This window comes from Ixodes scapularis, unplaced genomic scaffold (genome assembly GCF_016920785.2).
Source record: "Ixodes scapularis isolate PalLabHiFi unplaced genomic scaffold, ASM1692078v2 PGA_scaffold1__304_contigs__length_218370807, whole genome shotgun sequence".
In the NCBI taxonomy this organism is placed as follows: domain Eukaryota; kingdom Metazoa; phylum Arthropoda; class Arachnida; order Ixodida; family Ixodidae; genus Ixodes; species Ixodes scapularis.
Window position 1 is genome coordinate 24154585 of NW_024609846.1, and position 27082 is coordinate 24181666.

General features: G+C 44.7%; 1 protein-coding gene across 1 annotated transcript; it reads left to right on the forward strand.

The window, feature by feature from the left end:
* Positions 1-234: 234 nt before the first annotated feature.
* LOC120836320 (hydroxyproline dehydrogenase) lies at positions 235-26543 on the forward strand. Its single transcript, XM_040217546.1, has 3 exons — positions 235-419; positions 23262-23388; positions 26409-26543. Exons 1-3 carry the CDS (start codon positions 235-237, stop codon positions 26541-26543), a joined length of 447 nt encoding a protein of 148 aa, XP_040073480.1.
* The last annotated feature ends 539 nt before the right edge of the window (positions 26544-27082 follow it).

A 27082-nucleotide genomic window follows, 5' to 3' on the forward strand; every position in this document is an offset into this window, starting at 1 on the left:
AATCTGAGTCTTCGTCGAACACTGCCAAAGCTCTCGATCGAATTCGGTGGGAGCTCAGCTGAGTTCACGCCGGTCGGGAGCCCTCGTGTCCAATTCATGCTCGGAGTGAGCGCCGAAACAATGGCGGACTTGAATGATTGGTGCAACCGCTACTAGACTGCGCACAGTCTTGGGAAAAGTGGCGCTTCTGATCTGTGTCACCCGCACGTGCAGCTGCTGTCTACGGGTCAAAGGATGCTGGGTCGTCGCCTGTTCACGGCCCTCGTCGGCCCCACCTTCTACCGGCAGTTCGTGGGCGGATCATCGCTGCCCGAGATGCAGGCCTGCGTCGGTCAACTGCGGAGCGCCCAAGTGCGTCCCATGGTCGCCTGTCCGCTGGAGGAAGAAGGCGAGGCAACGGACGTCGAGCCAAGCGACAGGTACGGAAGCCGGCGTTGCACGGCTTGCTTTCCCTCCGAGTCGCACTGCTCATACATCATGCAAGCGACAAAGTATTCGTAGCAGACATGTGCGACAAAAGTACCTGCATTCCAGCTCAAATATGTTGGAAGCATGGTTACATATGTGCGTACTTCAAACATGTCTGCAGGCAGTGTTTGTATGACCAGTGTGGCATCAGCGTCATACGAGGAAGAACCACGCCTCAGCCATTAGGGAGTTTTAGGGAACCGTTTTTGCACATCCGATACGATATACGATGGGCCGTCCGATACAAGCTGCGCATGTGAGAGTCTTCTGCGATAGCGCATGCGCAGTTCGTACCGGAGGGCCTATCGTACCGTATCGCATGTGCAGAAAACGGTTCCTTAATACTCTCTAGTGTCCACAAACCGTCTCTTGTACGACATATTAGGAAAAGCGTGGCCGCGGCTTAAATGATCCAGTCTATGGTGGGCTTGTACCCGGACAAGTTCCTACGAAATCGGTGACGTCACCTTTTCTGCGGTTCGAATTTTGACATGTTCCGGGGGAGTCAAAATGCACGCAAAACTAAAGAGCTGGTCCGCAGACCACAGGAACGTGTCCGAGGACAAGTCCGCCGACCCGTGGAATGTTGCGTGTAACGTGGGCAAAGGTCATGAAGTACGTGCGCGGACCTGTCGTAGCACGGCTACAGATATTTCGAACCGGTTTTATCATCGCGTTTTCTTGGTTCGGCGAGCTCCGTGCCAGGTCCGCGGGCGAGGCTAACTCGGATAAGAACCAATCGCGCCAAACTGCTCCTGTTACAACTGGCTGCATGAGCCGTATTTTTTTTCCGTTTTCTAGGGACTATTTTTAGCGTTCGTTCACATTACTCTTTCTTGGCTGTGCTTTATATAACGGTTGACACTAACGGACACCTCATTGAACCGCATGTGTTTAAATGTTCTTCCTTGAAATTACTGTCTACGCCTCTTCCGAATGCAAAGAAAGTTTAAAAACAATGTTCTACGGCTTTTTTTTTTTTTTTGCAAAATGAAGACAAAAACAAGCACCAGTTAAAAATGTATTAAATACAGAAGGCAAAAGTAGTCTTCTAAATCAAGCGATATCATAATACGTGTGTATACAACATCATCGTCAGATGTAACAATGAGTGCCAATACCACAATTCAGAATCGGGGTCATTCTTGGCTATCAAAAGAAGTAGTGAAACGCGGAATATACATCTTATTTTGGAGAAAAAGGTTAATGTGCTTAGATTTCTCTTCCTATTTCGATTTATCGGAGGATTTTTTTATCTCGCGTTCTTTAAAGTATCCTTATTTCTATTTAACTCAATTATGTATTCAACAGGCAACTGCTAACTGGGAAAAATGTACAATGTGTTCAAAAATGAAATGCCGTAAAAGCTGCTAAATGGTTTGGTTTGGGCTAGTTAGTTGCCTAATATCTTGAGGTAAAAACAGCGCCACTGGACAAAGTCGAAGAACAAGCACAGACGGGACTCAGTGCTGACTATCAGGATGAAAAAAAAAAAGCAGAGAAAAGCTGAACAGAAAAATAATGGAAGCCTAGGAGATAAACTAGCAAAAAGACAAATGTGTCAACAAATCGATCCGTCATCCTCCCAGATAGTTCCGCTAAAAAAAGTCAAGCTCTTGTAACACACAGCTTTTATATGTTTTTAAAGATGCCGGGATTGCCGGCAAGTTGGTTTTATTTGGAATTGACCAAGTGTATATATATATAGGTGAAAACAAAATCGGTTCATAGCCAGCGCTGAAATCCTGTTACTTCTTGTTCTTTGTCCTTGTCCAGCTGCGTTGTTTTTTTTTACCTCAAGCCGTAAAACCATATGAATTTGTAGGTTAATAACAGAGAGTTTTAGTAGATCGTTCTAATGACTCCGATAACGATACCCGATACTCCGCCACCGCCTCCCATGCGCATGCATAGTATCGTTATCGGGGCTATCAGAGGTATCGGAACGATCTACTAAACTCTCTATTTTTTGTGTTCCTAAGTATTCTCATCGCTTACCGAGTAATGAGATATAGGCGGAATAAGATACAAAAATATGCGCCGAGAAAGTGAGGGAGAGAAGGATACGAGAACGCGGGGGAGGGTCAGAACGCCGATCTCAGATGGGAAGGATTAGAGGGTAGACCTAAAGCTAGCAGCCGTTTTCTCCACTTCACTCGTCGAATGTGTCAGAACGCGGATGCCGGCGTCCAGCGTTAAGCTTTGGCATTCGGATGCGTTCGACGAGTGCAGTGAAGACAGAGGGGGCCAGGGGAGGGGGGGGGGGGGGCTTTATGCCTATCCACCAACCATTCGAACCAGAGCTTATAGTGTTCCGAAGTCCCCACGGCACTCTTTCGTGTCCTCTTCTCCCCCAGTTTATCGGCCCATGTATTCTCGGATGGTATACGTGACATTCAAATAGTTATACACGTCTAAGTGTCACATAATGAAACGTCTCTCATTTAATTTTCAGACGTGGTCCGCCTTTATTCTTCCAAAATCACCAACCACGTTACAAAACGTTTCGCCACGAAGCTTTCGGCAATTTTATTGAACACATCTGTGCTTAATTTTTACCCGGAGGCTAAGTATTCTTCTCCATCATTCTTTCTATTTAAGCGTTTTGGGCACTTCCCAGGCAAGCCTGATGGCTCCACACTCGAGCCTGCTGCTGCACGATGTACGTGCTGAAGGCGTGTCAATGTAGGATGCTATCGCATCAGCCACAGTAAATGCCAAGTGTGTTTCGCTTTTCAGCTGTAAAGAAAATGTCACAAGATGGGCGTTGTTTCTTCGGTAGAAAACCAAAACCAAAAATAAATAACCGGTATCGCTTTAGTTGCACGAATTATGATCATAGCCGAAATATATTACGTCGAAGTGAAGCCGCGTCCTCAGCTAAAACCAATTTAAAGATGCGACCAGCTGCTGGCGCAGCGCCCTTGTGAGGTCACGTAGCGGTTGAGCTCCGATTGATAGCTTGGACCGCACAGTGCTCTTGGAACGTCACTTCGCGGCCGTTCGTGTTACCACCCATGTGCGACCGGTTAAAGGGCAACTCCGGTCGAAAACAAAACCAGAAGAAATGATTGGGCTAGTTGGTATTTTATGATTAAAAATTAAAACAGCGCAAGGACACGGTCAAGAGCAAGAAGGTAGAACAAGGCGCTGGGGGGGGGGGGGGGGGGGGGGGGGACTTACAGCTAAAGTTTATTCGTGCTAACATCGAGTATGAATACAGCAACGTAAAAAGAAACAAACAAAACTATATACATGATGAGTATGACGTTTATAGGGTTGTGCCAGGTCATCTTGGCCTGCATTGCCGAGACTGACCATGCACTCCCGTCTTCGACAAGTGTGAGGTGATTAGAAAGAATAAAGATAAACTCACTAAATCAATCACTGAAGCACGGGAAATTGGAAGATTGGGTTAGAAACTGCGTCAGTGCTCCTTCACTATCGTTATCCGATAAGGAATGTTGCTTTTTAGGCACACAGTAATAGCGGCGTCCATGTCATGTGTTTCCTTCGTAGGAAACAGCGCGAAAAAAAAAAAAAACCGCGGACGAAGAAGAAACACATTGGATGAGCGCTGACTATCAAATATTATTTTAATAGGAAAACATAAAAAAAATGACCATTCATCTTTGGTAGTACGCCTCCCGCCTGCATATCACGGGACAGTTCATAACAGTTTGATGGCACGTGAGAAACGTGATAAAAAGCGATATGAAGCTAGCACAAATCCAAAAACGCCCCCTCACTATCTAGCAGGGCCAAAGACGGTTGGCTGACACAGGAGGCTCTCGTCCTTTTGATTTGGTAGGCCTCTACTATCTCTCTAGACACTTGGTCCTGCTTGAACAAAACTTCGGTGTCACTCAATCTTGGCTCCCACTCGCGGCAATGCATCGCATGATGAGAGTATTCAATGAACTCTGGTGCTCTCCTACTCGAAATTCGCAACAAACAACTGGTTTATTTTTCCTTCCAAATAAGCATGGTTGAAAGAAAACACATTGAAAACATAAAAGAGGGACAGACATAATTTGATCTAACGCAGCCTTGCAAGTGTAAACACATCTCTTGTTCAGATCTTGGCTGCGGCGGCCAAGATCTGAACAAGATCTTGTGAAAAAAGATGCCGCATCATGATGGGTAGCGCACACGTGCATTGGTCGCCCAAGCATTGATCTGAACAAGAGACGTGTTTACAGCTGCATGACTGCGTTAGATCTGATTATGTCTGTCCCCCTTTTATCTTTTCAATGTGTCTTTTTTCAGCTATGCTTGTTTGGTAGGAAAAAAGAAAACAGTTGTTAGTTGGGATGAATTCCCACCAACTTGCCCAACTATTCATTATTTTATGTATTTTCTTTTGTTTGTTTGTTTTGACGTTGCAGTATTTATACTCGATGTTAGCACGAATAAACTTTGGTTGTAAGTCAGCGCCTTGTTTGTCTACCTTCTTGCTCTTGTCCGTGTCCTTGCGCTGTTTTTAGCTATGCATATAGTAAAGCGGAGAATGGAGAAATGGGCAGAAGATATATAAGTACTGGGTGAGCTCCAAAATTAATTCAAAAGAAAGAGAAGACTTCAAGAGAATTTTTCCCTCAACACACAGTTTTATAGAAAGAGCAATGAAGAACCAAACCCCTTTAAGGTTATAGTAGTAATAAAAGTGTACACGATCAGCCCAATAATCAATCAATATGCAAACCTGTGTTTCTGATGAGAACACATGTCTCTAAAATCGATTAATTTCTGATATTCAACATCCGGGTATCTATAGTTTATGACATTGATCCTATCTATTCTGATATCTAATTGGCTAACTGTTCACTTGTTGCTAAGTGTGAAGTAGCAGAGACCTACCTCGCTAGCCTATATTCTATCCTAACCTCTTCTGATATCAGAAACATGTCTACCTAATATAAAAAAAAATTCGAATTTTCGATAATTGAACAATAAATTTTTTATCTACCGACGATCGATAATCGATCAATAGTCAATCATCGGCTATGACTGCGACGTCATGTCGCGTAACATCGGCGAAGTTTAATATTCCTCTTGTTCAGATCAATGCTTCGGCGGCCAATGCACGTTTCCGCTGTCCATCATGATGCGGCATATTTTTCACAAGATCTTGTTCAGATCTTGGCCGCCGCAGCCAAGATCTGAACAAGAGACGTGCTTACACTTGCAAGACTGCGTTAGATCTGATTATGTTTGGCCTTCTTTTATCTTTTCAATCTGTTTTCTGTCAACCATGCTTGTTTGAAAGGCAAAATGAACCAGTTGTTAGTTGCGCCTTTCGTGTGTGAGGTCGTCCTTCTTCGTCCTAGATTGTGAAACTTTAGCAGCCCAAAACAAAAGTAATAAAATCCAACTAGTCGAAACCCAAGCTTTAATGACAGACAAAACGTCCTTTTACATCCATGATTTAACGAGCAGGACACCGCAATGCAGTTTAAAGAAGGACTTAACACTTGGTTTTACCGTAACTTTGTTACCCCTTTTGAGCACATCCGGGCCAGGTTGCTTAGGGTACATTGACCTATACACAGGGACCGGTGGGAACACCTCCACTAAATCTTTATACAATTTCTTCCTAGCCACAGAACTAAGGTACTTTAAAAAAAAACGCGATTTCAACACTCGAAAAGAGAGCACCATTTCACGCAAGTAACCCTGAAAGCTCGTACAAATACGGTCACTTAATGATGCTACAAACTTGGGCAACACATTTTGCATTTTGACTTGAAATAGAGTACGCAAAAATCAATCATTGTGATTACGAACAAATATGAATCTTGATACAATTTGGCGAATAAAAAGGTGGGACAATTCGAGCTCACTACAATGAACTGAGCGAAACAAATCCATGCGTGATGAGCGCTTCCAGGTTGAACTCCATATAAATACAGCAAAGATTCTGTGCAGTTTCTGCACGTTGATACGGGACATAGCCGGAACTTTTAAAACGTACCCCACTTTCGCTGTCAAAAACAAATTGCATATGGTAGCACGGGTAAACACTAAGAAATCGCGTCCTTTCCAACTTTCATAATTCGTTCTCATCCTCTCTCTCTCTCTCTTCATTCCAGTATTGCTTGCTGTCACGATAGTGTTCGAGCGGTACGCCAAGATACTTGACTAGCAAGGCTGTCCACGGAATGATCATAAATACTTTAGGTGTGGTACCCCACTCCCTATACCAGAAACCTGCGGATTTGTCCGAGTTAATCAGACTACCAGACATCTCGCTAAAAAACCAGGCCACATTTACCACTTCTCGCACACTTTCTTAATCCCCACAAAAAACAGCAACCTCGCCTGCATAAGACAGGACCTTAACTTCAGAGAAGTGGAGCTTGAAGCCACGAATTTCTTAATTCTTGATCTGTTTCAAGCGAAACGGTTCGAAGTAATAGTCGTAAAGCAAGGGGGACAGCGGACACCCCTGTCTTACAGATGAGCGAACTTTAACACTTCCACTGAGACTCCTATTGACAACTATACTTGAAGAACACTCAGTATATGCCATTCTCAAATCTTCAATAATGACCGATACAACATTCGTGTGATTAAAAATAGTGAAAAAGAACCTGATGTGCCATCCGGTCAAACGCCTTCGCGAGGACTAGCTCTAACATTGCAACTCAACCTGTGAAGGCGTCACCGCATTCAAGAATACTTCTGGCGACGTGTATATTGGTACAAAAAGAGCGTACCTTTATACCGCATGTTTGATGCGGCCCGACCAGAGATTGAATGACATTCTGCAAACGCCTAGCCAAAACATTCATAAAAAAATGTATAGTTTTACTTGATAATCAGACTTTGAAGTAAGAACAATGTGGCAATTCAGGAAGGACAACGGCAACCTACCGTGCTTATACACCTCGATGAGCACCTCTTCAGGGTGTCGGCGGCTTCCCTTTTAAACGTTTTATAGAAATCTGCTCCTAGACCGTCTGGCCCCGGCGTCTTGCCTGGGCTCAATTCATCAATAGCTCTTTCTAGTTTTGTTGAGAGGAATCGGCGCTTCCAGCCCTACCCGGACGTCCTCCTTTAGCGTGGGCGTCAACGATACAAGCTCTCTTTCAAAGTCAGTACTCATAGGAATGCTTTGTCCTAGCAGATCGCTATAGTACTCAAAAAGGCGCGCTAGATTGTTTTCTTATCACTCGTCACAATGTTTTTTTTTTGTAGCATATCTTTTTTATCTTTTTTCGCTGAGCGTACCTTTTTCATCGCCCAGCGCGCACTTCGTTCGCATTTCACTCATTTAAAGATTTCCGCTCGCGCTTGTATAAAGGCCCCTTTGTATCTCTTTGCATCCAACATTTCCAATTGGCTCTTAATATGTCTCTAATTTCCTCCTTGAACTCGCCGGGTCTTAGGCTTTCTTCAGTTAAAATATTGTTTAATTGGTGTCGCGGACACTTCTGTTTCGTCTGTTTCTGATGGCTCATAATGCTACTTCTTTCTATCGCGTTCATCTTCAGCTGTTCTTTGAGAAGATGCCTTCTTGCTGTCCTAATTTCTCGTTCGTTTTCATAAAATGTTTGAAAAGAATCTCTAACTAACGCTTGAAAAACTCGACTGTTCTTTTTTCATAAAGACCAATTCCACTTTTGTCTTCTAGCCTTGTTACTAAGGGTGAGCATAAGTAAGGCGTGGTCACTGAAAGACCGCATAGTGACGTCATAATGGGACAAGGTCAAGTGACCGCATAGTGACGGCACAATGGGACAAGATCAAGTGAAATGTACACCCTGTAAAAACTTCCATATCGGTATTGAAGACGATGAAGAAGCCAGGGGAAAAAAGACTGGACACGAGCGAATCGACCGACGATTTTGCACGAGCAGCGGAGCAGCGGGGAAGGCCGGCTCCAACCGTTTCGCCTGGCTTCGATGTCCTTCTTTTGCCTGTAAATATTGTATATAAAGTTCGCTGTCGATTTAAACACCGCCAACGACCAGGAGTTTCTTCACACCATATAAAGTCGGCATGACTGCGCCCCTGAAAATGAGTGTACTGAACATGCCCTTTATACATAACGCAAGTCATATCCTCTAGCGTGTTTTGCAATATAAAATCATTTAAATAAAAAAGAACTTTGATCACGAAGACGGCTTGACCTGAACGATCCTCTGGCAAGCAAACACAATAAAAGCCCCTAAGAAAAATAATCGCTCTTTCAGTTACAAGGTACTCACATAAATTTTCTGGGATCCAAATTTAGCGAAATGTCCTTAGTGAACACAACGTACGAGTGATCTTTAAAAAACGGTGTGTCATAAAAGTCGTAAAAGTACACGTAGACAATGGCGTCTAACTTCTTAACAAACATTTACTTTTTATAGTGCAGCAATTTGCGAATATAAGTGCTTTTGCCCGATTTCAAATAACAAATCATTGTGACTAATACGGGCGTCTCAAATAAGAATTTATCGAGAACGCGCATCATGACGTCCCGTTTGCAAATGGGAAAGGCAGTGTATCTACCCGTTTGCAATACGCCTAATACATTTACCCCTTTCCTTTAAAAAAAAAAAAAGACACGATGATACGACCCGTTAGTTTGCTTTCGCCGGCTTATCATAGCAATAAACTCGGAAGCAAATGCCACGCTGCTGATGAATTCCCGCTTAACACGCAACCGTTCGTCAGCTAGTAAACATAATGCTTCAAAGGGAAGCGCGGAAGCAACAGAAACCTAATGCGATGCATGGTGTCTAATTCTCGATTGTGGAGGCTGTCACGTCGACACATGTATCGGTGGCATCGTTTTGTAAACAGGTTGCTTTAAAACTCACGGACGACTACCGTCTCTGCAGAGCGTAACACTACACGTGAGGTGAGGAAACAAATATTTAAAAATCGTTTATTTTATTTTTTCAAACATACCTTTTTATTACAGGAACACACTGCCGCCACCGATCCAAAGATCTTCTGGACAAGCTTAACTCCCTGCGATCGTCGTCAAACTTTGTTAAGATGGATCCCATTCCGACTGATGACAAGCTGCCTGTGTTAGACATTGGATATATAGATACATGTTACGGGCCGTCCATCTTCGTATCCCTCCAGCTGGCAGATGACACTGTTAATGTATTCGTACCTAAACGATTTTCAGAGCTCAGTGACGAAAAGCTTGAAAGTATGCGTCACATGACGGATTTAGTTCTGCAGAAAAGCAAAGGGCGACGGGCGGTCACCCGTCATTGTCTTCTCGAAGTCGGATATTTAGATACTTTTCTCTGAAATGGTAAAGTGTAATGTGTGTGACGTACGCAAGAGGCAACACTATCTCAACGCGGATGCATTACAAGTTCATCTGGTCTCTAGTACATAATGTTCCCTATCAAGATTCCATTCCATTTTCTTAGGGCCTCTACGCTTTTCGAAACTTCACGGTCCGCCATGATATGCGTTTGCACGAGCGCGACGACGAGGCTCACGACGTCTGTACTCTGTTCCGCCATTACTCGGATGCAATGTGCAACGTGTTTAGACGCGGAATGCCGCTGCGTTTTCTTAACACGCTAACGGCAAAACTGACACGACTGTACTCCGAAAACGAATTTGACTTTAGCGTGCATTACTTTCACTGTTTCGTTCACACAATCTGGGCCGAGGGGAACCTTGCCAGCGGCCTACAGCTCGCCTGCGGGGAGATAAACGCCCGCCTAGAGCATTATCAGAAACGTAGGTCGGGTTTCGCGTTCGCCGTCATTAAACAGTGTAGCATCACAGTTGGGCGTTTTTTTTTTTTTTTGCCCCAGAGTCAAATTTCAAAGTTTCACTTTGCCGAAGGAACTGGCAAACAAACAGTGTCTTTTGAATGTAAACAAGCACATGACGGACTCAAAAAAAAAAAAAAAAAAGAACGCGCTTCTCCTTTTTCGCGCCTGCGGGGCTGCATCGCGCTCAGCAGGAAGGCGAGAGCTTCCTCATACATGTGCCATCTGAACAAATACTCGTTTCCTATAAACTCTCCACTGACGTTTCCAGAAACCGTAGATTATTTCAAAATAAAAAAATCAAGTGTTCATCAACGTGTGCGGTTACGAACGGAAAAAAAAGTTTGTCTATCGTCTCAAAATCAACGATCACGAGTTGCAAAAGCAGGTAGATTTGCTTTTGATCAACGATCACTTTTTCCTCATCACCAACCTCGACTTGCTTTTGAAAAGCAGGGCTAGCCACAGACTCCGTTGTAAAAGATGCATGATTGTTTTTTTGTTTTTGGTCTTCGCCAACCAGTCATTTCGCGTAACATAAATAAATAAATTGAAAAAAAAAAGCCAGTCCGAACGGCCTCACCTAAAAAAGGTCATGGATGAAGAAAGAATAAACAATTAAAACAGGGACAACACAACCACATCTTTCAAAAAGGTGACACGATTTATTTCCGTATCACAAACACCCCATGAAGCCTTTTCTATATTTCTGCGTCTACGACTTCAAGGCCATCCCGAAACCGGAAAACACGGGTCACGTTTACGAGAGCCACGTACCCAGCTCGTTTTGTATTCTAGTGATTCGTTCTACGGACTCACGAGGTGTGGAGAATTTTCTGTATCGAGGCGAGGATTGTGTCGAACAGTTCATTTCCATCCTGAATCCAAAGTCCAAACGCGTTTCCTCGTGGATTAGGAGCGACCTCACAACGAGCAAAAAGACACAAGACTCCGACAGCCACTGTGATGTAGGTGGAAAGCCGTTTGACAAACATAAAAAAAAGAGAACCACAAATATTTTACCGGACGTTACAGGATGTGTAAAGGCTATAATTTAAATGACAGGATTAACAGAAATGTCATTTTCCTGGTTGCACACAACCACTCGTACGACATGGCCTTTAGTTTACCGAAACTGCATTTATTCGAGTCGAAAGAAATCAAGGTTTTCGCTAGTAGCTGACAACAGTTTAAAGCCCCCCTCCCCGCGAGCTTGGACGCACTTGTGCAAAACCTCCTTTCCCAAGGCTTGGGAAACTTTTGCTGCCTTTGCGAAGCCTTTCCTCAGCATATTGAGTCGCTGGCACTTAAAGGGGCGATGCAACAATTTTTATACTTTGCGCAAATACCGCTTAGAACGGATCCCTGACGTTAATGACTTACGAAGCACGCGTTCGTTTTTCACCCCACGTAATAGAAATCCCCCCCCCCCCCCCAAAAAAAAAAAATTATAGAAAAATGAGCAGCGTTCGCTCCCTCAACTCGCAGCCAGAACAAGCGGCCAAGGGATCTGGAGCCGATTATATGCCGCCAATGTTGATCATAGCCACGCGCTGGGGTTGGCAAAGCACAAGACACGCGCTGAGTTCCAGACATTGTTATGGCTCGGCTGTTGTCGTCGTTGCAGCGATTGGACACGGGCCACTACCCGAATGCTTCTCGAGCTAGTAATTATCACGAGCCCAAATCGAATGCCCACGCAATGCTCGGATCCAATCTAGGAACCGCATTCCAATATCGTCATTCGGGTGTACTGCGATCCTCACGTTACGTCATCAAAATCTGCGAAGGAGAAATTGAATGAAAATGATCGCTTTTGTCCTTGAAATTACACCGCAACAAAGGAGTTTCTTGGCCAGTGGCGTTGCGTGCCAGTACCCTTGAGTCCCACTAGTGCCAGTAAGCTCGTGTAAAGTGGAAAACATTCCAATCGAATATCGTTGCACCGCTTTTTTAAGGGTGTGTTTCTCTACGAATACATAACCGACTTTAGCGTCTACTACGAGCCGGAGTTACCACCACGTGAGTCGTTTTACAACACACTTAACGACGCTTACATTTTCGAGAAGGATTATCGTCACGCTCAGACCGTTTTTGAAACGTTCAAGTTCGAAAACGTGGGAGAGTATAGCGACTGCTATCTGAAACTCGACAGTTAACTTCTATCCGGCGTAATGCAGAATTTTAGGAAATAAACCTGGGAAACCTACAAAATCGATCCCCTGCATTTTGTGTTGTTTCCTGCCCTTAGCTTGGCCTCTGCGCTTAAGCAAACAAAAGTCAAACTTGAATTGCTCAACGACGACGTCGACGCCTACCTTTTTTATTGAGTCCGGTTTGCGAGGAGGAATCGTGTAATGTGCAATTCAACATGCGAGAGCTAACGTCCCGACCAGCGACTCGTTCGATCCTAACAAAGGAGCTTCTCAAGTGTTCGACTTTGATAGGAACTATTTTTACGCATCAACGATGAGGTAACAGCTTCCATACGGCAATTTCCGATGGCTCGACCGCGAGAAAATCGATGCCCTTCAGCTCGATCAACTTTCAGACGACTCGCCCGCTGGTTATATTTCGGAGGTAGACCTAGACTACCTGCAGGAACTACACGACTTGTATGCTGACTTTCTTTTGGCTCTAGAAAAAGGAGAGGTTCCTTTCGAATGGTTTTCGTATTATCAAAAAACACTAGTGAAAAAGAGATTACCTACCCGAGGGAACATCTGAACGTAAGCTTCTTTTAACCCTATTTTCCAAACGTAATTACGTTAGTAATTTCCGAGACTTAAAGTTGTACCTGCAGCTAGAGATAAAACTGAAGATTCATCGCGTTCTGTAGTTTTCCCAGCGAGCCTTTCTAAAATAATTTATTTACTTGGATCACGATCTGCGCATGTAGGCTACCAACAGCTTTCAGAAGAACCTGTCAAAGCTCTTTCTGAACTCGATCTACGGAAAGACGATTGAAAATCCTCGCCAGTAAAACCACATTGTCGTTTGCGTTTCCGAAAACCAAGTAGTAAAAAATCTGCAAAAACCTAAATTCAGGAAATTTACAGCCATCGGTCCTAACGTGTTCATATTTCAATTTTCACAGAAAACTTTGCACTTCAACAAGCCCGTATACCCTAGTTTCTCTATGCTAGAGTTGTCAAAGGTAGTCATGTACGATTTCTTTTGTAATCAGATCAGACGAGTTTGCCTCCAAATCAGCGGTCGGGACATCGGCGAGAGGCTCGCAGACCTCAGCGAAAGTCACCTAGATGCTTCCGGTCTCCCGTTCGAGCAGGCCTTGTATCCGCTTCGTAACAAATTGCGACCTGGAGTTTTCAAAAAACAGCTGCCGAAAGACCACATTCTAGGATTTTCTGTCTTAAACTGAAACACTATGCGCTCGATGTAGAGCCTCAAGAACAATATGTGAGGGCTAAAGGAGTAAAAAGATGCGAGTCACGTAAGCTAACTTACGATCTCTACCTTCAGATTCCCGAGACCCAAACTCTGCTCACTATCACTAAAAGAATCCATGCACTTAAGCAAAATAAAAACAAAGATGTCGTCATAAAAAAAAAAAATTGGAGTGAATTTTTTTTTGTGGTAACAAGCGTTTTATTGAATACAACGAACTTTCAACGCTTCCTTACAGACATTTTAGATTTGGGGAAATGTTGTCCTCAGACACAACCAGATGTGTTCAGTAAAAGTGTCATTGCGGCGGTGTATTTATTTTGAGAGAGCATATTGAAATGTTTTAAATCTTGGAAATGTCACCTCCCCTCTCCATGTACTCGATAAAAATGTAATCGCGACATTGTATTTTCATTATATTGAAAGTGTATGTTGATATGTTTTCTCCTTTGTTTTTATTCAGACTTTAAAATATTGCCCCACACTAAAACTTTATTGTGTCAGTGTATTCTTATAATTTGTTATATTGAACGTGTATATTCATGTCTGTGTTTTTTTTTATGTAGAGCATTTTCAATGGGTATGAATGCATGCAATAAAACTATTCATGCTTTACTTTTTGTGTTTTCATTATGTGACTGAAAAAAATATTACAAAGCGCTGCAGCATGATAGCTCTAACTTGTGGGATGGAAATGGTTTCCGCAGAAGTGCAGATATCAAACGACCGTTCCCTCGATGATGGGTTGGCGAGAACGTCTTGGGGCACTCACGGAGTGGTACACCGCAACACAGGAGAGCTACGACGAATAGGCACTAAAGTTCCTCACGTCCTCGACCTGAATCCTTGAATTCTCTTTTTGTTGTAGAGGTCCCTACTGAAAAAAACAAGTATAACATTTCGCTAACTGGATTATGGAACTAGAAATCTAACTGGATTTCTAGTTCCATAAACTGGATTCCAAGTTTACAGCAAGAAATCCAGTAAAATTTCCACTTCTATGATACAGTTAGCGAAAAGTGATACTGAGTTTGTTGGTAGAGGGAGCTGGAAACGTTTCTGATAAAGTCGTACAATTCTCCGTGTATTGGAATCTTACCAAAACTGTTAAAATAAAGAATCGAATTGTCCTTTGGAGATACGAAAAAAAAAAGAACTCCATGTTCACCGGAAGATGATCTGGGTGCCGTGTTAAACACCTAAAGACCCTGGGTTGGTCTCCCATGGCCAATCTCGTCGGAGGAAAAAAGTACAGCGAAACCAGGAACGCGTACACTGGTTCCCTGCAAACATCGAGTAAAAATCGTATTCTTCCATATTTTCAATTCGCGATCCTGACCCGTTTCTCCTTGTCAATTTCTAAAACGCGTGGTGTTTTTGACATTAACAGGATCGTGACTGCCTTACGTAAGCGTTGCTTGAAAGTCAGGGTGAGTCTCACATTGGCTGTGAGGATCGGACATAAACTCTGCTGTTCCATGTCGGGAGTCAAAGTGTAGTAGAGAGGAAAATAGTATTTGGAGAAGGGTGCCTTAAGAGAACGGAGCTTCTTTTATATTGAGTCGATGCCGGAAGCTCACAGAGTCCGTCATATAAAGATCCCGATTAAAACCGAAATTTTCCGTCTTTTGAAACCCACCGACGTCCAGTGCGACCGTTTTCAGGTTGAAGTGTTCGAATTTGAAGGGGTCGTGTTTGCGATTTTCCTGATACGATTCACTCTTTACGAACGCGATGATGAGCTTAGATGAAACCCGATGAGCATAAAGGTTGTCGAGAACAATATATGACACACCGGGAGATAAGGTACTGGTTTTGATCTCCACTCCACGTAAGAGGCATGATGTGGGGGTGGATTGCAGTCGCCTTTTGATTCCGACAAGCACCGTCGGGGCCACTTGGACTCGTCGAATGTACAGAACGACACGAGGGAGCTCAACAAGATGATTTCGGTGAATCGACGAAGCAGCCAAGAGCCCGAAATCTACGGTATTTTGTTGCAGCACGATTTGGATGCCAAAGCCGTTAAGTAGGATTTTTTTTTTTTTTTGCTGGCAAATGCCCCTGAATATTTTACAGGACAGATCGAAAAGAATAGATAGATCCTTTGGTTTAATGGGTTGTAGTTGAGCTTGTTGGTGCATAATACTATAATAGGGCTTGCTGAACTTGGGAAAATGGAGTTAGCGAGAAGAAGGGGCAAACATACCGCTGGGCTACAAACTGTGGTTTAATACTTCCTCCTCTTTTTGAACCATGACTTTGCGCTTTTTTTTCCTTTTAAAAGCCACATGAAAACACAACTTATATCCGCAAATATTGTTTTTTTTTTGGTAGTGAGCTTGATAGAGGGCTCGCTGACACACGTTGCTTCGTTTTCTTCTATGGCCAAGGTCTCAAGCATCCCTCGTGCATACTGCTTCTTGTGTTTTGCGATGATGGTGACGCTTCTTAACTCTGCACTGCATTCACAGTTGCGGCAATGTGCTGGTAGATGACCTGCTGTTGTGTATTTTAAAGATGGTGCGTTTCTCTTGTCCTGCCGTTAATGCATCTGCCAGTTTGGCCAATATAAGACTTGCCACACGATAAGGGCATGTGGTATACAACCCCCTTTTCACATGGGGCATATCGTCTCCTGTGAGAGATGTTGCAGGTTTTCATGTGGTTGGTGTCCTGGTTTACCTTGCGGCACATGGAGTAAGCTTTGTTTGGTGCAGAGCACACGACCTTGATGTCTTGCCTCGCAGCTATTTTTTTTTTTTTTGAAACTTATGTGTTATTCCATGAATGTGGGGTAATATTGCGATCTTTCGTGTGGCTTTTGTTTGCTGCGTTCCACCTGTGCCTGATATTTTGCACTTCAGTTTTGTAAAGGTAATTTCCCACACGCTGACCAAGAGAACATTCGGATATCCAGAGTCCCGTAAATGGAAAATTTGTGCTTTAAAACTGGACCCAGTATTATGATGACACGATTTGTTTAAGGCCAATAGAACAGCGGTGTTCGCGACACTTCGTTTTTTGGTTTTGGAATGTCGTGAATCAAATGGAAAAAAATCTGTTGCTTTACCTGGGTTCATACATCCAGAAAACGTGCCTATCTTTAAATTCCAGCATGAGATAAAGGAACTTGATATATCTACGGGTAGTTCGCGGGTGTAAACCAATTCTGGGCAGCATTCTTGGAAGCATTGACGGACTGTCTGTTTGCATTAATTGGCCTTATCCCTCACCTCTTTGGTATGTAGTATCAGGAATTCATCAACATACCTGAAGATGGCCATGATTTTTTGTCCTTTAAAATATCCTTGATGGTCCTTCCATGTGCTGCCTGGAGCAAATCACACAGTTGAGGGGCTATGAGAGACCCAATGCACACTCTACTTTTTTGTAGGCCTTGGTGTGCAGCTACTGTCGATATTAGGTATTCACTGAGTAGTTCAAGGAAGGTATCTCCGTTGATCCCCGCCACATTTTCGAATGGTATACTGCCTTGCTCTTCTATAATATTGCGAAGAATTGACAGGAAACTTGCATGGGGTATGGAATAATACATGTCCTGGACGTCTATTGAAAAACCAGAGGTGACATCTGATCCATTTTCTTGAAGATACGAAATGAGTTGTTCAGAATTTTGAATCACGTACGAATCGTTGCGATGTATTAGAGAGAGTTGCTTGGCCAAGAAAAGGATGACAAATGAACTTGCCAACAAGTTCCTCTCTCCGATATAGTGGCCCGAAATAGTACATCCACTTTGTGCGTCTTTGCCGAAAAAGTCCCTTTTTCTCTTTATACTCTATTTCAGCTGGCCCTATTATAGTATCCCTTAATGCGCTTGAAGCGAGAGGCGAGTCCCTTGGCATCTGGGGGAATTTTCAGCTTTTCCAATGTGTTCACTAGGTCTTTTTCGTAGAGCAACGCAGAAAGAGAATGATCTTCACTTACTTGGTTTGCGTTAAGCAGAATTCGAAGACAGGAACGACGGGCATAGTTTTCTTACTGGCTGACCAGAGTTTGATTCAGATAAATGTGTAGGTATTGAAAAAGGGAGCTTCCAAAGGCCTGAACCAGAATCACTTTATCGTTCGTAACCGACCCATTGGATGCAACAGCGCTCGCAGGATTGCCATTGGCTCGAACGATTTTAGATTGATTGGGAAGGAAGCTCGATTTTAAATCGTAAAAGTGTAGACCGAAAGAAGCGACGTGAAATTCTAAAACGGACATGGAGGTTGTAGCAGCGACCGGAAAGAACTCAAGGTATTCCGATTTTTCCAGGGAAAAGGAAGCAGGCGGCAGCGATAGAAGTTCAAGTTCGCCGATTGTACACAAACAAGACCGTTCGTGGAGGGAAAAATTCCACCCGACATTTTCTAGGTATCAAAAAAGTGTAGAACATTCTGTCTCGTTTCTCGTGAGCAGACTGAGGAAGGTTTCTCGGACGTCTTTTTTTTTTTTACCTGCACCAGAGAGCTTTTACAGAAGCTCGTCCCTCGTGTTTCGATACGTCTTGCCAATTCCTTCTTTGAGGGCATCCCGAAGCGAGGAGCCTTGCCTGGCGCACTCTGCTACGTCTCTGCCGGTAGGCCACTTGCTTTGTGAACATCGGCGATATTCTTTGATAGATGCCGGGCAGTAGACCTTGGAACCTTGGACACTTGGAACAAAGGCTCAGACACAAAATGTGGCAAATGTTTCTTTCCGGAACGGGAAAAATGGTCCTCACAGCACGGTGCAGACTTTATGTGCATTTTCTGAAATTCTGAGTGGCTGCGACACGACCGGATCCGTCTAGAAATGCCATGTAAGTTCCTTTCTCACCAACGAGCTCCAGAAAAACGGTGTTGCCTTCCTTTACGATCACCCTCTTATATTGCAACAAATGGAATAAATATAATATCATCTCATTTCGCTTGGTCACCACGAAAAGTACGACTCTTAAAAAAAGGGACTTTCACTTCACCAACGTGTTATGCTGCTAAGATGTCACAATACGTAAAAATGTAATTATTTGGATAGCATACGACTTCATGGTCTGCCACGGTAAAGGTACAAAAATACACGGTATTTTCACCAAATCCGAGTGATTTTGTGAAAGTGCGGAGTGATCAGTACATATCTATTTTGATGCAACTGCAACGCTGTGAGTTTTATGTAGGGGCTATGACGAAGCAGCATTGTTGAGGGAGGAAGTTTGAGTGTATATTGGTATGCACTGTTTATCGCGTCAATGAGGTGTTCTGCCGTTTCGTGGAAGTCCTAGAGGATATCAGTTGGTTTATGTGTCATAACGTGTTTAACCCTTGTCAGCTCTATCTCAACCTCCTGATCGAACGTCTCGTCCTCAACGGGACGACCTTTCACAGACAGACCTATAAAAAATATTTGTTCTGAAAAGCCCAGTTGTTTGGCTAAGAGAGACGACATATGCAAACAGTTGTTTCTCTAGAAGGTTATAGAACAACAGTTTTCTTTTCGATCGATGCTCGCTTTGGGACCAAAGAGTTCTCTCAACCCATTCCTCACCAACGAGAGAGTCTTGTTTTGCAGGGATTCGAATCTTTTTGTTTGATTCCACTTTCCCAGCGTCCTTTGGTCTGACCAAATAGGTCTCATTAGATGGCCGCGTCACACTCTTGATATTTCATGGAAAATATTTATTCCTCTAGGGCGATCTCGTACGGTTCAATTATTATGATAGGTTGGGACAGCTGTACCTTAAACTTGCTTAAACTATTGTGAAAATTTTTACTGGAGGGATTCGAGAAAAGGTTCCCATAAAATTGATCGCTCATTCTAAAGACCGATTGGGAACTCGACCAAAACCAGATTGACAGGACCGATTGCGAGGTCCGATCTTTTCTATGGGGTCGGACGAAAAGAAGGAAAGACAAATAAATAGAGTTGTTAACTTATTTCTAGGAGTCCACACTATCCTCAGTGGCCAGCATGTAGCGAAGAACATCCGCCGCCAGCCGATGCACGTAGGTTGCTTCGATGAGATACTTTCACCGTACTGACCGCTTGATGGTTATTCACCGTGTCCGAGAGTACCACGTCCGTCGTTTCGGCATCGGCCATTCTGAACATCACCCTGCTCACCTATCCCGACAAGACTGTGAAAGGACCCTGGCGCCTCTGTCACTCCTTGTCCTTTCCCTTGTAGTGCTCGTACACGCGGGACACTACCCGGAACACAACCGGGGCTCCTTTGTAGGGAGGGAACTTGCCGAACACAATCAGTTTGATGAGCAGTTTCAGTGCAGTCACAAAGAAGTCATTGTTTTCCTTACGTACTCTAGCGCAGACCTCTATCTTGCCCCAGCGAGTGTGTTCTCCCGTGCAACGAGCCAGACGTCCGCTCGCAAACATCTCGACAGCTCGATCTTCACCACACGAATGACGGAGAGTTTTCGTTGCCTCGGGCTTAGAACACATTGCAAACATGTCAACATAATGAAGGTCACCGATGCGATTAGCCGCGCGACTCGCAACATCTGGCGGGAATATCACCAATTATTGCAAACTGGACATGGCGAATCCAGCGGCGTGTCCCTACACTTTATCACGAGTACGTCTCAAGCGACACCTTGTGAGAATATCACCAACTATTCCAAACTAAAGTCCCTCGAGGGACTTTATTCCAAATAAGGCCTTAATTCCAAACTGGACATGGTGACATCCAGCGGCGTGTCCACACACTTTCCCACGAGTACATCTCAAGCGACACCTTGTGAGAATATCACCAACTATTCCAAACTAAAGTCCCTCGAGGGACTTTATTCTAAATAAGGCCTTAATTCCAAACTGGACATGGCGACATCCAGCGGCGTGTCCACACACTTTCCCACGAGTACATCTCAAGCGACACCTTGCGAGAATATCACCAAATATTCCAAACTTTCACATACCGCCATCCGCGGCGTATCCAAACGCTTTCCCATGAGTAGATCTGAAGTGCCATCTTGTAGAGGTATCACCAACTATAATTTGAACTTGACATAACGGCACAGAGCAGCGAGTACGCGCATTTCACACGATTGCACACGACGTCTAAGGAGCACGGCAGAAACAGTTGCATAAGTGGCGGAGAGGTGCCATGTCAGACTACTGAACGAAAGGTCGCTGGTTCGACGCCAGCCGCGGGGAAAAAATCTGGCGTCAGCTGAGGAGTATAATGACTTCGATACGAATTTGGTTAGGATTCCTCACCAGGTGTACAGAGGGCGGGCCCATATCACATGAGCGAATCACATTTTAGCGAACAGCGACATTTGAGCGAATCGACGCTTTAGCGAATAACGGGGGCGCGATTTAACCCATCCGCCGCGCTGCGCTTTACGACGCTTCGCGGCGACAGTCTGCGGCGGCTCATTACAAAAAGGTTAACCCATTTGGCCCACCCAAAAACGCCGCTTCGCGGCGTCCGACTATTCGCTAAAGTGTCATTCGGTGTAATGTGGGCGTTCGCTAAAACGTCATTCGATCAAGTGAATGCCTCCCATAGAGGGCGATAAGGAAGATTTAACATGGGAAGCAGAAACTACACAGACCGCAGCAATAGAAAGAAAACTAAGGCAGGGCTGTCCACTGTCACCTCTAGCTCTCATAATATATCTGACTGAAATGGAAAAGAAATTACAACAGAGCAATTTAGGTTTTGATGTGAGTTCTATTGAAGGCGAGAAAAAATGAAGTACAGGTAATACATGGACTGATGTATGCCGACGACATAGTACTTATTTATGACAGACAACCAGGATACATTACAGGTTATCTGCTAATGGTACTGGCTGTGGGAAGTCTGCAGTAAAGGTGTTTAGAGGTAAGGGGAAACACTTTTTTCAAAAGATAAAATAGAGGTTGATTCGGGCGTAGTTTTATGCCGTGAATCTGAATACCACGCTCGTTTTCTCCGAGTACGTAACTAAACACGAAAACCTGCGACCAGTCTTGACGTCATAAGAGGATCTTTTGTCCGCCAAGCGCGCGTCGCTCAAGGGCCGCGCGTGCAGTTGCAAGCTTGCCAGGTATATTTCCCCGCACTGGTACCAGTCGTGACGTCTTTTTCTGCCTTTTTTAAAAATAGCGAGAGTGCTCGTGCATAGCTTTGATAGGCGCTGAAGATGCGTGATAGCGGAGATTCCGAAAGCTCCTTGTACGAGCTCACGCTCCGGGAAGGAGGGCCTAGAGTGGTACTTTGAAAAGGATTTTCTGCTGCCGCCATGCATTAAATTAAAAAAATAATAATAATTTCGATATTTGAGTTCCTGGAGGTCAGATCAAGACAATTTAAGTGTGTTTTCCGAAATACGAAACCGCTTCAGCTTTCCTTTAATGACGAAAAGAGGGAACTCATGGGGAGACAGGGCATTGTAATAGACCAAGCAGGAAAATAAGATTACCTGGGAGTCTGGCTCAATGAGGGAAGGAAATATCTAGAGGAACATAAGGAAATATAATTAGTAAATGGAGAAGTAATTCATCTAATATAAAACTCAAGGCACCATGAAATTATAATAGATGGACGTGGTCAGAGTTTTAAGGAGAGTGATGGTACCAGGACTGTCTTTTGGCAATGGGGTACTGTGCAGGTAACTAGAGGTTCAACGAGGATTAGAACTTCGACAAAGAAGCGTAGGCAGATTGGCACTGGGCGCACATGGAAAGACATCAAATGAGGGAGTACAGGGGGACATAGGCTCGTCGTCTTTTGAAAGCTAGCAGGCTATTAGTAAGTTGAAATTTTAACAAAGGTTGACCGAAATGGATGGTGTTGGGCACCTAAAGTATTCAAGTATTTATACATGAAAACTTTAAACGCAAAATGGACAAACGGAACCCGAAAGCTCATATTTAAATACCTACACACTAGTGATGGGACTGAGCAGACTACGTCAATGGAAAAGGGAGTGAAAGAGGTGGGAAGAAGAATGTGGAAGGTAAGAATACAGGCGAAATCAGCTTTAACAATGTACAGGTCACCGTGGGCCTGAGTTCATGTCCGTAATGACGTGAAGGTCACGTGATGCGCATGTTTTTCTGGTCCGCGGACCTGGTTTCCTCAATTTGTTTGCGTTTGAATATACCCGTATTAACACGGCTCACAAATTAAAAGAACCACGTCCGCGGGCCAGAGATATGTGCGTGTTACGGGACCTTAACGTCATTAGGGACAAACCTGCCGGTCGGTGGTAAGTCCGCGCACATGATTTTAACTCCCAGGTTTATCATGAACCGAAGTGAGGACTGTGAGTCCGAGCTCGAAGCTTCCGTTGCTGCTTTCGCTGCACGTGCCAAACAAGATCAGCACCTCTAAAATTAACACCTTACATACCTAGCTTTCGCAGCACTCCAAGCTTAGAAAAGGCCACCAGGCAGCGCACGTGACGTGTGATGGCATAATCAGACCATCAGCAAAACATGTCTAACGCAGTTCCTTGCTTTCGGCATTGTATGAATGCACTCGACATACTAAAATCGGAGAAGGAGTAAAAAAGGAATCACAATCAGAAGGTCTCAAACGTTGCCTCCAAACGCGCTCATGTAGGCGTCGTGACATGAAATGACTAATAAATGACCACTGTCCTAGAGCTCTGTAACCCTTAGTGGCTGCGCGGTGTGTTTCTTGATTCGCAGCGCGACGGGCTTGTACGAGCGGAACGGCGAGGCCATCCTGAGGTGCCTGAACGTGACCGCTCAACTGGGTCCCGGAACTCCGCTGATGCAACTCAAGATGAGCGGGCTTCTGCCAGCGTCCGTGCTGGTAAAGCTTCTTCACATTTCCGTCGTTTCTATATTGTTAATGGGCCTTCAGGAAATCAGCTTTTCAGGAGGTTATGGTATGAAAATACGTGGACACGCATTTTCACATCAAAACCTTTTTTTCGAACAAAACTTTCCTCCCACGGGGAAGGGGTTATGGTTGGTATGGCAAAGGTGCCCGCAAACTCAGATCAAGCTTTTACTTATCATCTACAAAGAACGGAGATTTTGATGGTGTGGAATGCACGTTGCGGAAGCGCTGAGGAAGTTTAACATATACAACGTAGTTAACTCGACAGCGTTCTCCGCCAAGTCACATTCAATACTAAGCAACTGCACGAACGAACCTCACTGCAGCGAAGTTTCGCTGCTTTTTACGGACCCGTGACGGGGCGGCATTCCACCGTAGCTTCACAAACTGCCACGAGACGCAATCTTGAAATTCGTGAATTCGTCTTAAAATTAGTTTGCTTCACTTTTCTGCTAGCGGCGGAGAAACGCTAGTCTAGAAGAGATTTCCTGGGCTGCCGGCATAACATAAACCACATCTCTAAGGAAAGATATTATAGTGTAGAAAGTTGGTTCCCGTACACCTGTAAAGAGAGGAGAAGTGTTCTAATATCCTTTGAGCAGCAACGCACGAGGACGCTTGTGAATAAACACTTGCAGTTGTCATCACATCGCCTTCAGTGCGTCCCCTCATTTTGTGACATTACGAAAACGGTCGTAGTCACAGGAGCTGAGAGGGGTCTTGTTAATTCTTCTCAAAGCACTTGCTGCCTCGAGCTGTGTTGTTGGCGTTACCGCAAAAAAGTAACGAACTATGCTACTCGCGACATGCAAAATAAAGAAACTCGTTACCGACCTCCGTTAGCTCAAAATAAAAGGAACGCGTTACCGTTACAGTTACCGATAAAAGATTATGCACGTTGCTTTCGCATTCCCTTTTATACTATAGAAATTAACGGCAACAGCGGTTTTCTGGCAACAGTGTTTTTTGGCACTGAGACAAAAAACGTTGGAGATTTATTTTTACTAAAGCAGGACTTTTTTGCGCGGGGAAAAGAAACTCAAAATTTGCAAGGTATGTGTAATGAGTGCAGTAATTCACGGCTTGACGTTGATGCTTTGTTTCAGCTTAAGTCCAGATGCAGCCGACGCTACCAGCTAATGGGACCAATTGAGCAGCGTTAAAAACACAAGTAACTGGGCCTTTTTTGTTTATGATTTGTTCAGAGACGACAGAACAGGCACAGAAACATGACGAACATCATGATGATGCCCTTTTGACTCTGAATGATCGGTCCCATCAGCTCTTAACGTCGGCTGCGTCTGGACTTAAGTAAAACGAAGTATTGAGAAAAAAAAAATAGGTGTACTTTTTTCAGGTTTTGGGTTTTAGAGGTAACGAGTAAAGCAACAACGTTTCCCGTTACTTGAAATAAGTAACGGAAGTACATTCTCCGCTACTGTTTTGGATATGTGACAAGTGCGTTACTTCCTTACCGAAAAAAGCAACGCGTTTCTGGTAACGGCGGTACTTGAAGCGTTGCCGCCAACACTATTCGAGCTTCTCCAAGAGGTAAACGAAGGCTGCTGGCCTTCTTTTCCCATCTTCGATCGCAAATAGAAAAAAACAAAAGTCCTTGAACATATATATATATATATATCAGACTTTGTTGTCAAGGTCTGCATAAATACAAAAGGATCGAGGTACACCAAAGCACTTCTTATGAGTTGTGAATGCGAAAGCAGGCACGCCTTTCTTCCGCTCCCTTTCGTCTGCGGCGTGCTTGCGTCGACGGTCGAGTTGGGCGTAGAGCGGCGGAGCCGCTGCCTCGCGGACACGCAGCGCCATGGGGTGGCGGTCGTTGAAACTGACGCGCAGCGGCCAATGGGAGTCTTGTCGACGCACGCCAGTCATTGGGACCGAAGCCGAAATCCATCAGCTTTACTCCGCTCCTTTGGGATTGGGGAAACTAGGTTCCGTTTGTCTAGGCTTTTGTGTGGTTTCATACATGTGAGCTGGCTTCGCTTGGAGAAAGGATTCAAGGTGCCGTTTGGCGCGACTTCAAAGCTGATGACGTCGGCTCGCTCCATAGGACAGTTAGAGCTTTCGCATTAAAAAGGAAAGAAAATGGGCTAGGCGTTGTAAAGAGATGCTTTGAGCCTCAGACTTTGAGACCAGAGTCATCATGCGACGGCACAACGCTGCTCCAACGACGCTACCCAACTTTCTACTTCTTTTATTCTTTTTCTTTTTGCGCGGGGCATAAGATTCCGTAACGTTTCCTGTTCATACGCTCCGTTTTACCTCACGATAGACCACAGAGGACAGAGCCTTACATGTCAATCCAGCGCCGTGTGACTACCATGTGATCTTCGGGGGAACGCAGTGACGCTGCGATGACTCGTAACGCCCGCACTACAGTTCATCGTGATTGAAAACGGAGTATAGTAATGTATAGAGAAATGAATCTAACGATTTGGTCAGTAGACTACCGAGTGGTGCGCAGTCAACAAAAGACAATACCATCAGGGCGGAACGTGCGCAAATCGCAGTTTTCATCGCCGATATCGACCAAACCACAAACACACACACACAATTTTTTTTAGTTTTTCTTTTAGAATGATATATGGTGTTTGGGAAATAATGTGACCAAGTACGGCAACTCTAGATGTGGTGCTCGAGTACCACTAGTGGTTGAGACGAAATTCTCTCTTACGGTAATTGACCATAGCTGATTCGCCACTAGCCAAGAGCCCTCAGAATAGTGCTCATTGGAAATGCTCACGAGTGTTGGGTTCAGAATGCGGACACTTAGCGAAAACGTGCTGCGGTTCTGAGTCCTCCCCTAAGATTTTTTTACTAAAGTAACATGAGTGACATGAGGAATTCACAACCAACTTACATCATCAAATCAAGGTCAAAAGCCATGCAGTGTCTCTTTACACGAAATTGATATGCGCGAAAGGCTTTATTAATCTTTGTTAACGGAAATAAATTTCCTCCCACCGCAGTGTCGGCTCGGCAGCGTCTTCGAGTCATCACCCTTTCCGGAGAAGGTCATCGGCCAGGTCGCCAATGCCATGGAACGTTCCCACACTGAGGTATGTCTGATTTCCCCTGCATCGCAAAATCCGTCGGACGACTGATTTCTTGGCGTTAATGAACCCGATGGCGATGACGATGACGATGATAGTCATGATTCTGCACCTTTCCATCTGCAGCGGGCGAGCTTGTAGAAATTTCGTGCCCTAGCCATAAATAAAGAATGAAAGCCGTTTACAACTCTCTGTAACGCCGCTTTAGAGCGCAGCTCTTGAGAAGGAGGAGGGAAGGGGACTGACGGGACGGTATACTCCTCCTCCTTATCTCGTCATCCTGCCTTCTACTCCCCCACGGGGGCCGCGTGACCTCAGGAAGGTCACGTGACCTCACAGGACCACGTGATCTCAGGTGGCCACGTGACCTCAGGGGGTAACGTGACCCTAGGGGGTCACATGACCTCGGGGGGGGGGGGGGGGGCACGTGACATCACGGGGAGATCACGTGACCTCAGGGGGGTCACGTGGCCTCGGGGTCACGTGACTTAGGGGGGTCACGTGACCTTGGGAGTACGTGACCTCAGGGGGGTCACGTGACCTGATGGCTACGCCGACGGCGACGGCGACGGCGACGCCGCTGCGCTTGG

Coding starts and splice junctions, on each gene's coding strand:
- LOC120836320 (XM_040217546.1), top strand. CDS start 235: ATGCTGGGTCGTCGCCTGTTCACGGCCCTCGTCGGCCCCACCTTCTAC. Junction 420..23,261: donor GACGTCGAGCCAAGCGACAG/GTACGGAAGCCG, acceptor CTTGATTCGCAG/CGCGACGGGCTTGTACGAGC. Junction 23,389..26,408: donor TTCTGCCAGCGTCCGTGCTG/GTAAAGCTTCTT, acceptor CTCCCACCGCAG/TGTCGGCTCGGCAGCGTCTT.